Genomic DNA, 14,887 nt, shown 5'->3' with positions numbered 1-14,887 from the left:
TTCTTTACCTGGGGGACATAACCTATCCAACATGGAACAATCTCTGGCCTCACCCCAAGTCCAGGTATCTCTAGCAGGAAGCAATGCCCAGAGGACATTCCAGAAGTATGAGGAGTAGATGATCAAGAAGAAATCTAACCAGTCAGGGGTGGGACATGCCCAATGAGCTGAGCAGCAGCCAGAGTCCTCACATGCACAACTGAGACAAGAGGAGTCTGTGGAGAGGTCAGGCCTACTCTGGATTCTGGACTCCCTGCTCAGTGTGACCGGGTGGGAATAGTGGGAACAGGGACAGAGGATGCTGCAGGTCCCCAGGGTAACAGGCTGGCAGGACCCTGCAGAGGAGGGAGCCAGTAGGGCTTCAAATGGGGTCTGCCATGTGGAAAGTAGACCAGGGATCTGGGGGTGTCACCACATTGAAAATGAGAGGGCAACGAGGTATGAGACACAGCGAAGGTCCATCCCTGCCCCCTGTATTTGGAAAAAGGAAGCAGGCGGAGGCCGGGGAGTCTATGATTAGACAGCGCTATGAGCCTGGTGACGCAGGGCCGGGAGTGGGGACAGTCTCCACGGACACCGTGAGCTTTCCGCTCACAGGGAACCCAGCAATTTTCTACCCACTCCATTTCCAAAAAAGATACACTTATTTTAAATGTCACTGGGCTGCTAGTCTGGTCGCTTTCCTGAGCAGCAGTGCAGGCTGGCTGTGGGGCAGTCCCACCCTGCCAAGGATGGGGAAGCAGATGGGGCCAGGCCTGGCTCCGGAAGCCCCGAGGGGACTTCTCCAAGTAAGGGGCTCTACCCCCCCAACACCAACCTGCCTGAATGAATAAGCACTGTGATTAGGCAATGCTGAGGGCCAAAGATAAATTCTGCTTAATCATTTTTGAGCTGAAAATAAAATGAATTGCTGACTGGAAGAGGGATGGACAGAGACGTCATCAAGCAACCATAGTAAACGTCGGTGGCAGGATATGGGTGGGAGATACATGGATGTTCACTTAAAATTCTTTCAACTTTCCTATATGTTTAAGAATGTTCATCAAAATGTTGGCAAAACCCAGAAGGGCTGGGTTTGCATGTTGGCATCACCTCTGAGAAGTGGGCTGGGCCCAGGACAAGGGCACAAAGCATGAGAGCTTGACCAGGCTGTGCTTCCTCACCAGAGGAGTGGCTGTCACACTGGCGGTGGCCAGCCCAGGTGAGGGTGTCTGACAGAGAAGCTCTCTAGGCCCCGTACCTCAGGGGTTCATCAGAAACACAGATGTGGAAAACCACATATGCATCCGTGTACATGGGTAGTGGTGGTGTTATTCATTATAATAATGGCAGCAGCAGTGACTATATGCACTAGATGTGTGATGGCTGGGAACCACCCTATAGGGAAGTGGCATCAGTTCCATGTCCCAGATGAGCAGACTGTGTCCTGGGACTCGGCTGGTGAGGGATAAGCCAAGGCACGCCCACCTGCTTGGGTAAAAAGCCATTGGAGATTGGTCAGAACAAATGACATATGGTCCCTTAACCACTGTCTTCCTTTTGGAAAACCTAGGTGGGATGGGGTAAGCCTGAGAGAGTCCAAGGGTAGGAAGAAAGTGAAAGACTATTGGACTTGGGCAGGGGCACTGGGAAAAGCTGGGGAGCCCATGGTTACAGGCCTGGGAATCGGAGGTGTTTCCCACTTGTCCACTAGGGGTCTGGGTTCTGAGCCCTGACTCCTACAGCAATAGCAGGTACCAAGAACTTCCCCTGTTCTTGGCCCAGGCATCCCATGAGTTTGCTCAATTCAGTCTTTACTAAGAACATGGTGACATGTTAACCCCCATTCTGCCTCTAAAACATGGTGTGTCTGCATTCGCCATGCAAGTGCTGGCTACGTAGTCTTGGCCTCCTATCAGAAACTGGGGGCCTATGTGACATGAAAGCAGTTGTAGCTCTAAGCACCGACTTCCTGACAGCTGGCGTGCAGTCCCACGGGCGCTATATGAGAAATAACAGGTCACCCTGCTGAGCCTGGGAAGAGCAAGGACCCCCTCAAGCAGACATGCCAAACACCATGGGGGAGGTGGCACGGGGTCTTGCTCACAGGCCTGCCCCCCAGTCCAGCGCTGAAGGGGCATACACCCAGCTCTTGCACATTAACTGGGGTTTGTTTCCTTGCCGACCAGCTGTGAACTAATTACAAAAAGTTCTAACTAGTCAAGCGCCCTCTCCAAGCATATGTTCCCAATTAAGTCAAACTGCAGCTGATTTTAATCAATCTTCCTTGAAGCAGTCCAACTTGAAGACTCCTCCAGAGGGAAGGAGGCGAGCAGGAGAAGGTGTCTGTCCACGGAGCACTCCAGCAGTCTGCTCCATCAAGGCACGCGGTGGTGCTGGATTCTAAGGGAGCCCTCTTCAGTCTAGGCCAATCTGGATACAGTTCTGAGGTCCATACAGAGAAAGTGCACTGGACAGGGGTGGGAAGGATAATGAGCCATATACTGTTTCCACTAAGGCCTAGGGCCAGGATACCAGAAGCCATCATGGACTCTCCTGCTGCTTCCTGAGACCAGTAGATCCAGATACACAGGTGAAGGGGAGGAGGGTGCAACAGCAAGTGACATGAGCATTCAGGGGGCATCAACTGTGAGCCAGTGTCCTCACCTGACCCCTGACCCCTACCCAAAGTGTGGCTCCAGACTATCTACCTCCAGGAGCAAAAGGAGCAACATGGCTATCGAGATGCCCCTATTCTTCTGTGTCTCCCATTTTTGATGTGGAAACTTAAGAACACCAGGATCTGCTCCACCAGTAGGAAAGAAAGCAGATCCCACATGCAGTGCCCTCTTAGCCACATGTGGGCACTTGCTCACACACACAAAGCTTGAAGGAAAACTTTGGGCTACATGCAGCTGGTGTCAGCTGGTTCCCCACTCCTCATACACACAGTGGATAGGAGACTTGGATGCTGAGAGCAAAGTCACACAGACAAGGACCTGAACCTTCTCCAGGCAACCCCCTTTGGCAGAAGCAAGCTCCAGTACCACACAGGGTCTCCCACTGTGCTCAAGGCCCACTTTGAGCATAGAAATCCAGTCAACATCACTCATGCCACTAGGGATGCAGGCCAGGCTAGGCACTGCCCACCCCATTCCTTACACAGTAATACCTGAGATAGTAACAGCCGCTGGACATAGCACTCACCTAGCACCCTCAACACCCCTCAACACCCTGGCCAGGAGTCACCGCTGGACTCCTTTGAAAGGTCTTAAAGCCCAGAAATAGGGGGAAAAAGGAAGTGAGCCAAGTCATGCAGCCACGATCTCAGACTGTGCTGGGCTAAATCGCCGGGAAGACATTCCCAAGCCCACTTTAACACGGGCATCAGGACTCACCTGCCAGCAGCCCAGCTCTCTATCCAAGAACAACAGTCCAATTAAACCTCACAAGATGACAGGTCCTGAGTTGTGCACAGTCCAGAGTAGCTCACGGCACCACATTTTATCAAAGTTGTCACTTCTCCCATCTCCAGGCATTGGTAATAAAAGAGAGATTTGATTTGCCTCTAATAGGTGTCAAGATAAAATCAATGGTCTGTCCAAAGTTTGGGTAATGGTAAGCCTGCCAGTTTCTTGCCATGGAACAATTTAGACAGGAGGAGATAAACAAATACAAAGCAAAATATAAACAGTGGTCCAACATCAGGACCACAGGTAGGAAGAATTGGGTTTGAACACCTAGACCAGACATAGGTCTCCTTGGGCACCCCACATTCCATACATTCCCATCACATCAGCCCCTGCAAGAGAGATACAAGATGGATAGTGGGCATGTGGCCAGCAGCGGAAGAGGGAACGACACCCATGGATGAAGATGACGACAAGCCTATGGTAGGGCATCCTCTCTGCTGGGCTCTGGGACACTTTCAACAGCCAGGGGTGAGAGAGATTTAGTGTAGTCAGATGAGTCAGAAAACTGGCTATTTATGGGTTGAGGAACCATTTACATTCAAATCAACGAAGAAAACAGGAGGTTGGGGTATGTCTGGTGTGAAACACCAGCACTGCCTGCTAGTGCTCACCTGCAGGGTGAACCTCTCAAGCTGTGCTTCCAGAACCTTCTTCTCTTCTTCCAAACGACTCCTCTCCCCTTCAAGTTCTTCAATCTTCATCCTACAAGGAGAGTAAGACTGTGATAGGGCATCAACAAGAGCCAACAATGGAACTGTCCTACTTTCTGGGTGAAGAAAAGGTGAAAGGTTACAATAAATTGTGTTAACTATGCTGCTGGGAATGACATTAAGAAAAGGCCATAAAAATATGCAAGCACAGGATGCACGCACAAGCAGCATCTGTTCAGATGAAGAAGGTTCTGCCTATCATCCATGCTCAAAGGAAGTATGGAGAATTACCCAGATCCCTCTAGATACATGTGGGACCTGTGTGTGTCCTGTGCCTTTTGTCTACTCTCAGAAGGCAACATATTGTACAGGTATACTGTACAGCCTGAAGCAACCCTAAAATAACAAAACAGAGTTACAGCTAAAAAGCAAAAAAAAAAAAAAGATGGAATCATAAAAAATTATGATCAATTAAATTAATAAGGCAGAAAATCAAGAAGGGAATGAAGAAGAGCTGCAACAAGTAGAAAATATAAGATGATAAGATCAAACATAGTAACATCAGAATCATATTAAATGTAAATGATCTAAACACCCTCAATTAAAAGGTAGAGACACTATAAAAATGAATTAAAAAGCAACTCAATTACATACTGCCAACAGAAAAGGACTTTGTATTAGAAGGCACAGACATAACATGAGAACACTAAGAACAGACAGACCAGATGGAAGAATCTGCTAATTTCAGGGCAAAGAGCAGCATTCAGAACATTTCATAACAAGAGGTCAGATAATTGAGAGAACAGTCCCACACATTTACACAGTAAAAGAGGGACTATAAAAGAGATGAAGCCAAATCTAGAAACAGTTACAGAGATTTCAACGTCACGCGTTCAATAATTGACATAATTAGAAGAAAACCAGAAGGAGAAAGTAGACTTAAACACTAACAACCCACTTGGCTAACTGATGTCTATAAGCATCAGTCCCACTACAATAGCAGAACACACAGGTTTCTAGTGGACACATTATTCACAAAGACAGACCTCACGCATGGCCAAAGGATACTCTATATACTGAAAAGGATTTTAGCAATTCAAAATATGTTCTGTGACCATAATGAAATTAAACTGGAAATCAGTAACAAAGTATCTGGAGGGCCTCCCTTGTGGCATAGGGGTTAGGTCTCAGCGTTATTGCTGCTATGGCATGAATTTGATCACTGGCCAGGGAGCTAAGCCACATATGGCACAGCTCGCCCACTGCTCCCCTTCACAGTGTATTTCAGTAAATCCACCTGCTCTGCTTTCCACTCTGTCTCTGGTGAATCTCTCCCCCTGTACCTCTGGTCTATACTCCAGTTCTTCTATGCATAAATAAATACATAAATTGTTATTTTAAAAAAGTACCTGGAACACATCACTTATAGCAGCACCCAAAACCATGACATCTGTAGTGATAACACTAGGACAGCCACTAAAGGCCTGCAGACTGGTAATGGCAAGGTTGTCAGGTAAGCTGACAGAAATCAAAGGCAAGCTAAATATATGGAGAAATTTATTTGTTTATGGGTGAAAGACTTGATGTTAGGATTTCACTGCTCCCCAAACTATTCTGTAGAATCAAAGCAATCCTAGTGAAAAATCCCACAAGTTTCTTTGTACAAATTGACAAGTGATACCCAACACTGCATACTGCCCTCCTCAGGGTGTCAGCAAGCACCCCCCCCCCCCACTCTTGAGAGTATCCTGCCACTGCCTGATGCGGGTGTTTCTGCAACAATGCAACAAGCTGCCTTTTACAGGGCAGCTCCCTGCACTGCCCTGGGTGACTCCATCTCTCACAAGGCAAAGACTAGCCCTGAGCTGCCAGTTGGGGGAGGTCTGCCATGCATTGTGGGAAGACTGACTGCCAGAAAAGGGATTCTAGTACCCAGTGCAAGCTGACTGTCCTACAGATTACATCCAATCCACTAGAGAAGCATTCCTACACTTATTCTTAAAAGGGGGAAACTGAGGCTTGCAGAGGGTAAATGACAGCTGGAAGGTGGCCTATAGATCCATGCAGTCAGGTTCCAGTGCTGATACAACTCGAGATGCTTGGAGGGAGGGATATGTGGCCACCTCCATGAACCCACCTTATTCGAAAGGTTTTTTGCACCTTATGGAAATACTGGATAGAAGCCTTGCAAGACCCCTTTTAAAACGAAGTATTACAGATTCTGGAGAATTATAAGCACAATGTTCTCGAAGGGTAAATTAAAATAAGTGTATGTGTGCAGCTACAGCCACATTAATAAAATGGCCTCTATAATCCATCCTGGCTGTCAGGGAATAAACCCATAAATAACAGTTGTTTATGCATTTTTAAAACATGATATTTTCCTTTTTTCTCCTCCCCTGCTTTTAAGGTAAACTGTTACCTTTCTAAGAGAAAGGGGAAAAGAGAGAATGAATAAGTATGTGCATGTGTTTGATTAAAAATGCAAAAAATTGTTCAAGAATGCTGATTTGCCTTCAGATGGTTCAATGCAATCAGCTATGGCATAGGGTTTTTTTTTTTTTTTAAACATTGAGGATATACACAGATAGTAAGCTAGATGTTAGATAAGACAGACATACAGGTAGACAGATATGTGGCTAGATGGATAGGTTAATAGATGCATATAAAGATAGATGAGAGACATAGATGGATGGATAAGTAGTTAGATGGACGGATAGATGATAAATAGATGGAGGGATAGCTGATGGACAGACAGACAAGAGATGACGGGTGAATGGACGAACAGATGGGCAGACAGAGAGATGGCAGATAATTAGATGATGATGATAGACAGACAGACAGATAAAGTTGGGCTGATATCTCAGATCATTTACTTGAGAGGACTAAGGCAAAAAAAAGCAGGAGTGCATGTGTATGTCAGGAAAAATCAACCAGAAAGGGGGAGTTGTTATCTACCCTCAAGCATTTATAATAAATATATTACACACTCTGAGAAACTTTTGCAAGAATAATGCACTAGAAAGCAGGGAAATTGAGCAGACTAAGATCTCATAATGATCTGGAGCAAGGACAGCCAATGGAACTGGAGGCACACTGGGAGAAGAGCACCCTGTCTATGATGCCACTTGCCAGGTTGATGCCTTCTGGCCTGAGTCCCCAGCTTTGTCTTGCTGGCCTCATTCTCTGGCAACCCTGACCTCTGTTCAAGGCTATGGTATCATGTCATCACTTTGGTTTCTCCAGACCATTCATCAGACAGGCTGCTTTGTTTCAGAGCTGAGCAGGGCATCTGGTTCACTGTAGGCATGGATGAGCATGTCCCCAAACAAGGAAGTTGGGGTCCTGCAGGGGAGCCTGGTGCATAAAGCGGCTGACAGCATCAGATATGGCATTATTCAAACAAGGAGGTGAATCCTGCTAGGGACTGAATGCTTGTGCCCCCCAAATTTCATATGTTGAAGTTCTATGTAATGGTATTTGCAGGTGGGGCCTTAAAGGATAGGAGGGTTAGCTGAAGTTTAGGGGTTGGGGCCCCATGATGGAATAAGTGCCTTTGTAGGAGAGACACTGGAGCACTTGCTTGTCTCTCACTTCATCATGTTAGGACACAATGAAAAGGTGGCCTTCTGCAAGGCAGAAAGAGGGCCCTTCCTAGAAACCAACGTTCTATTGATTTTAGACTTTTAGCATCCAGAAATATAAAAAAGCACATTTCTGTTTTTATTATTTTTAAAGATTTTATTTATTTTTGTGTTGAAGAACTGGGGTGTAGGCCAGGCGTAGGTGGGGGGGGGTAGTGAGAGGATTCACCAGAGACAGAGTGGAAAGCAGAACAGGCAGATCAACTGAAATACGCTGCTGAGGGGAGCAGTGGGCAAGACAGGAGGGGTCTGCTACGCCATATGTGGGCTAGCTCCCTGGCTAGGGATCAAATTCAGGCTGCTGCAGTGGGCCATCACAGTGATTGCACTGAAACTTAACCCCTAGGCCACCAGGGAGGCCCCACATTTCTGTTTTTAATCACCTAATCAATGGCATTTTGTTATAGAATCCTAAGCAGACTAAAACAGGCCCAGCTCAGCCAGATAACTGCTGTGTGTCTTTAGGCTAATCACTCACTTTCACATACTGTTTTCTCACAAGGAGCATGTGCATTAAAAAGCCTCTCTGGGGGCCTCCTTGGTGGCACAGGAGTTAAAATCTCAGTGCTATCAAGCTACTGACAGCCACTGCAGCATGAGTTTGATTCACAGCTGGGGAGCTAACCCACATGACGCAGCAGACCTCTCCTGTCTCGCCTGCTACTCCCCTCAGCAGTGTATTTCAGTAGATCTGTTTGTTCTGCTCCCCACTCTGTCTCTGGTGACTGTTCTCACCCCCCGCACCTCTGGCCTATACCCCAGTTCATATATACATAAATAAAATCTTAAAAAAAAAAGCCTCTCTGGGGTTCTAGTGGGATGCAGTACACAAGGTACCCTTTCTTTCCCACCAACAGAAAATGTAGACAGCATGTGCATGAGGCATACCCAGCAAAGGTGGATAAGGGGCAGCGCCTGAATTATGGGGAGCTGCTGTTCTCTCCTCCTGCATTCCCTGAGCTTCACACAATGGAAACTAGGCAGCTTGATCATGAAGCACATCAGCCTAATGCTGACTGGCCACATTCTATAGGCCACCTGGCCAGCACTGTTGATCATAAAAACAAAGACTGAGAAACTATCACAGGCCAGAGGAGGCAGGGGAGATAAGACAGCTATGATCAATGAGGTCCCTGGATTGGACATTAAATAGGCAAACTGATGAATTCGAATAAAAGTTGGAGAGTAATTAACAGTAACATACTAATGACAAATGCACTGTGGTAATAAAAGATGTTAATCATGAGACGAAAAAAAGATGAGTAGTATACGGGAACTCTCTGTAGCTTTTTCGTAAATTAAAAATTATTCTTAAATGAATAGCTATCTGTAGAGGAAGAAAGGTAGGAAAGCAGGAAGTAAAGAAGGCAGAAAGAGAAGAAAGGAAGGAGTGGGGAAGGGAGAGAGGAAGGAAAGCTGCACTGGCCACATTACTATCAAATAATTACATTACTATCAAATAATTACTTCAGACAATTAACACAAGACATATGACATAAATGTAAAAGGGTTAATTCAGCAATAAGACACAAAAACCCTAAATATATGTACTTCTAAAGAAGAGTCTCAGAATACATGAAGCAAAAAATGACGGAACTGTGAGGAGAAATAGACAAACCCACAGTATATCTAGAGACGTCAAAGCTCCTTTGTAACTAGCAAATTTTAGACCAAAGATGAGCAAGGCTACAGAAGATACCATCAGCCAATTAGATCTAATTGAAATTTATAGAATATACACCCAATTACTACACAATACACCTTCTTTTAAGTATAGAGAATGTACTCATTAAGATAAACAAATCTTAACGAATTTAATGGAACTGAAATTATATAAACACATTTGCAGACCATAATGGAATTAAACCAGGTATCAATAACAAAAAGGCATCAGGAAAATCTACAAACATTAGAAATGTAACAACACACATCAAAATAACACATTACTTAAAAAATACTAATGTAATTAGAAAGTATTTTTAACTGAATGAAAATGAGAATATATTATCAAAATCTGTGAGATGCAAATGAAGAAGAGCTTAGAGAAAAATCTGTAGCCTTAAATGCTGAGATTAGAAAACAAGACCTTAAATCAATAATCTAAATTTCAACCCTAAGAAACTAAGAAGGATAGAATAAAGAATAGCATTTGATGGAATTGAAAGCAGAAAAACAATAAGGAAAAATCAAAGAAAACACATTCTTTAAAGACCAATTAAATCCTAAACCTCCAGCAAGGCTGACCCCCAAAAGAAACACAAGACACAAAGTAACAGTATCAGGGATGCGCTTTCCTCTGTAGTCGCAACCAAGCCAAAAAGATGTATCTGACAACTTCACAAATACACCTGACAAGTCAGAAAGAAAGCGCAAGTCTATAGAATCTACAATCTACCCATAATCATACAAGGTAAAATGCATAACCTGAATCTTTCCTGACTATTAAAGAAATTGTTAAAAACCTTCCACAGCAGAAATATCCAGAGCTAGATGGTTTACTGGGAACAAAGAAGAAGTAATGCCAATTCCACAATATCTCTTCCAGAAAACAGAAGGAAAAGGAACATTTCCCAACTCATTTTATAAGGTTAGCATTATGCTGCTAGAAAGCCAAAAAAGGACAGTAAAGAAATAAAAACTACAGACCAATATCCACCAGGGATATGAATACAGAAAACATTCCGTTCAGTAGTACATAACAAGAACAATACATTACGCAACCAAGGAGGATTTATCTTGTGATGTCAGGCTGGTTTAAAAATGAAAATCAAATCAATGTAATCTCCCATATTGATAGTCTGAAGAAGAAAAACACATAGTCATATCAATTAACTCAAGGAAAAAAGAATTTGACAAAAGTCAACACCTATTTATGATACGGAAATAACAAGAAGGGAACTTCTATATCCCGATAAAAGACAACTACAAAAAGCCTACAGCTGGAATCATTTAGAATGCAGAAAGCCTGGGTGCTTTCCCTCCAGATGCTCACCCTTGCTGCTCCATTTCAACATCACGCTGAAGTTTTAACCGGTGCAAAACACGAATAAAGGTGACCAAGGCAAACAGCTTGCAGAACATTTAAAATTCACCAAGACTATTACCAACATATTACCTATGCAGAAAATCCCAAGAAATCAATAAAAAATAAGACCAAAACCTAAACAAAAACATGGAATTAGAATTGACAAGAAATTCAGTGAGGTTGCAGGATGCAAGATGAACAATTCAAAAGTCAATCTTCTTTCTAAATAATAGTAATGTAAGTAGTAAACCAAAATAAGACAAAATTTACAACTGATATAAAGAGACACTGAGATATAAATCTATAAAACATACGCACAATCTGTATGCAAGAAAGTACAAAATGCTGATGAAATAAATCAAAGACCTAACTAGAGACATATAACATGGCTCATGGAATAAAAGATCCAAAAATAGTGAAAAAGTCAGTTCTCCCCAAATTGAAGTAAAGATTTAACACAATACAACTCAAAAGTCCAACAGGACTTTTTTTTGTAGATACAAACTGATTGTAAAATTTGGAAATTCAAAAGAACTAGAACAGCTAAAACAATTTTGGAGAAGAATGAAATTAGAGGAATCACATTATTAGATGTTAAGACTTACCATAAGGTTTCAGGATGAAGACAGAGGGGGAAGGCATAAATACAGAATGATACAGAAAAAGCAGAGTCCAGACATAGAAACAGAGAAATATGCCCAACTGACTTCTGATAAAAGCATAAAAGCAATTCAATGAAGGAGGGCAGCCTTTACCATAAATGGTACTTTCAACTCAAAATCTGTAGGGAAAAACATATGTAGATATAAACAACTTAAATATAAAAATAAAATGAACCTTGATCTCAACCTCACTTCTTAGACAAAATTTAACTCAATATGTACCAGAGACTTAAATATTAAATGTGAAACTATAAAAACTTGTAGAGAACAACATAGGAGAACATCTTTGATGGTTAGGGTTAGAAGAAGAGTTTCCAGATGCAACATCAAAAAAGAAGCGCCATAAAAGGAAAAACTGCTAAATTGGATTTTATGAAAATTGAAAACTTCTGTTTTGTTAAAGACATTGGCAAGAGAATGAAAAGACAAGCTACAAACTAAGACAAAATGTTTACAAATCATGTATTTTACAAGTATATATCCCAAATACATACACATATGTATACAAAACACATGTGTTTCGGATAGCAATTTTGAATTGCAAAATTCAACAATAAGTCAACAAAAATTTGAATAAAAGATTTGAACAGACACTTAAGGAGGATGTACAGATGACAATTAAACACATGAAAAGATACTCAACATCAGTAATCATTTGGGAAATACAAGAGATACACTCTATACCTAGGAGAAGCAATAACTGAAAAAGAGAGCACACCCAAATTATTAAATCAGAAATGAGAGGACATTAACTAGTGATTATACAAAATTTTAAAAGGTGCTATGTGAATATTACAAAATACCATACACAAATTAGAAAATGTAGATGAAATGGACAAATTCTTAAGAAACCTACAAATTACCAAAACTGACTCAAGAAGAAACAGAAAGTCTTGAAAAGACCAATAATGAATAATGTCCAGTTTTGCTGTTTATTATTTGGGTTGTTTTTTCTATTGTTGAATTCTGTAAGTTTTTAAATCTATGTTAAAATGTTAACCCCTTATTGGTTATGATATGTGTAAATATCTTCTCATATTCATTAAGATTTTTAGAAATTTACTTCCTACATTTTCATTTGCTGTGTAAAAATTTTTTAATTTGAGAAAATCCCAATTATTTTTGCCTTTCTCTTGTTGTAGGGATCAATTCTCCAAAGATGTCTTTTATCACTGATGTCACAAAACATGTATCACCAGTATTTTCTTCTATATATTTTATTATTGCAGCTCACCTATCTAGATCTTTAATCCATTTGGAATTCATATTTCTGCATGGAGTGAGTGAGAATCCAGCTTCACTCTTTTACATGTGGCCTTCCAGTTTTCCCAGAACCACTCATTAGAGAACCTCCTTTTCCCATTGTACAGCTGTGGGTGTTTTATCATAAATTAACTATTGATATTTATAGATTTCTGGGCTTTCTATTCTGTCCCATTAATCTTTGTGCCTATTTTAATGCTGATACCATATTATTTTTAGTACTGCTGCTGTACAATGTAGTTTAAAGTCAGATAACATGACACCTTTGTTTCTCTCCTTTTCTGTTGGGGTTTCTTTTGCAACTAGAGGCCTTTTGTGGTTCTGTAAAATTTCACTGTTGTTTGTTCAGTTTCTTTGAAAAACATTGGTGGGGTTTTGATGAGGATTGTGTTTAAACTGTGTATCATTTTAGATAGGACAGTCAGTTTGATTACATTGATTCTTCCCATCCCTGAGCTATCTAAGTCTTTTAGTAACCTACTGTAGTTCTTATTGTATAAGTCTCTTCCTTTCTTAGGTTGATTCCAAGGTATTTAATTATTTTTGAAGTAATTATAGAATTATTCTCTTTTCCTTTGTGTTCATTGCTTGTATATAAAATGATCTGGATTTTGTAAACTGCCAGTGAATTCTAAGGACTCAGAATTTGTTTGGAAAACTATCCGACCCTCAGATTTTTGGTTTTGGGGAAAAATTTTTTATTGCTATTCAATTTCTATGTTTGTGATATATTTATTCAACTTGTTTCTTTTTAGCTTAGTCTTTGCCAACTATATTGATCTAAAAATTTGTTAATGTCTTCAAGGGCATGTAATTGTTCATAGTAATCCTTTGTATTTTTATGCCATCTATGGTGATTTCTCTTCTTATATTTCTGATTATGTTTATTAATGTCTGCTCCCTTTCTTTGTTAGCCTAGCTAGTGGTTAATCTTTCTCATTATCTTCTTGAAAAACCAGGGAAATGCAAATCAAAACCATAATGCGATACCCACCTTATACCAGTGAGATTGGCACGTATTAAAAAAACTAGCAACAACAAATGTTGGCAAGGATGTGGAGAAAAAGGAACTCTACTACACTGCTGGTGGGAATGCAAATTGGTCCAACCACCATGGAAAGCTGTGTGGAAGTTCCTCAAACTACTAAAAATGGAGCTTCCATATGATCCAGCAATTCCACTCCTAAGAATCTACCCAAAGGAGGACACAAAAACATTAATTCAAAAGGGCACCTGCAGCCCTATGTTTATTGCATTTTTTACAATAGGTAAGCTATGGAAGCAACCCAAATGCCCAAAAATAGATGACTGGATCAAGAAGATGTGGTATATATGCACAATGGAATATTATTCAGCAATCAAAAAAGATAAACTCATGCCATTTGCAGCAACATGAATGGAGCTGGAAGGGGTTATGCTCAGTGAAATAAGCCAGAAAGGTAAAGAAAAATATAGGATGGTTTTACTTATAGAGGAATGTAGAGGAAACAAATAAGGGATCAGGGGAAAAAATCATACATAATAAACTAAAAATCAAAATCAACAGGCAACTATAAATCAGAGCTATTCTACAGGGGAGGAGGAGGGTGAAGGATCAAAACAGGGGTGAGAGAGCACAAGGGACTATGGTGATGGAACATGGGTGAATTGGTGGTGGGAATTCCACAGGGACTACACCTGAGAGGAGAAAGCACACACATTATACAAGAACGATGTAATACACACACACACACACACACACACACATATATATATTCATATCTGGAAAAAAAGTCCAATTCTTACTTGCACTGATCTTTTGGAGAGTCTTTTGGCTTTCTATGACATTTATTTCCACTCTTATTTTTATTATTTCTTTCCTTTCACTAACTTTGGGTATTGTTTGTTCTTTTTCAATTATTTTAGGGGTAGTATAAAATTGTTTATTTGGTATTTCTCTTGTTTCTTAATGTGGGCCTATATTGCAATTATCTGTCTCAAGACTGTTTGTTCTGCATCTCATAGCTTCTGATAAATTGTATCCACTTTATGTTTTGTTTCATTTCCATTCCCATTATATTACATGTTACTTCCACTCATTTCTCATTGAAGGTTATGCTATGTTAGTATATGAAGGACTATTTGTGTAGCTCATTGGAAAAGTCTCATCCCAAATGCATCCTGCTGGGCCACATTGTTACTCTCCTTCTCT

General features: G+C 41.3%; 1 protein-coding gene across 1 annotated transcript in view; it reads right to left on the bottom strand.

Moving 5' to 3' along the window:
- Positions 1 to 14,887, bottom strand: part of MAD1L1 (mitotic arrest deficient 1 like 1) — a gene marked incomplete at both ends in the record, with an annotated part of 349,706 nt that overhangs the window by 103,527 nt on the left and 231,292 nt on the right. Inside the window, one exon of the mRNA XM_084250129.1 lies at positions 4,064 to 4,154. Within this exon, the coding sequence (XP_084106255.1) occupies positions 4,064 to 4,154 (91 nt within the window). The remainder of the gene's footprint in view (positions 1 to 4,063; positions 4,155 to 14,887) is intronic.

Source organism: Talpa europaea (genome assembly GCF_964194135.1).
Source record: "Talpa europaea genome assembly, chromosome: 12".
Classification (NCBI taxonomy): domain Eukaryota; kingdom Metazoa; phylum Chordata; class Mammalia; order Eulipotyphla; family Talpidae; genus Talpa; species Talpa europaea.
The sequence above is the reverse complement of the archived record's forward strand: the minus strand, read 5'-3'. Positions and strand labels throughout refer to the sequence as shown.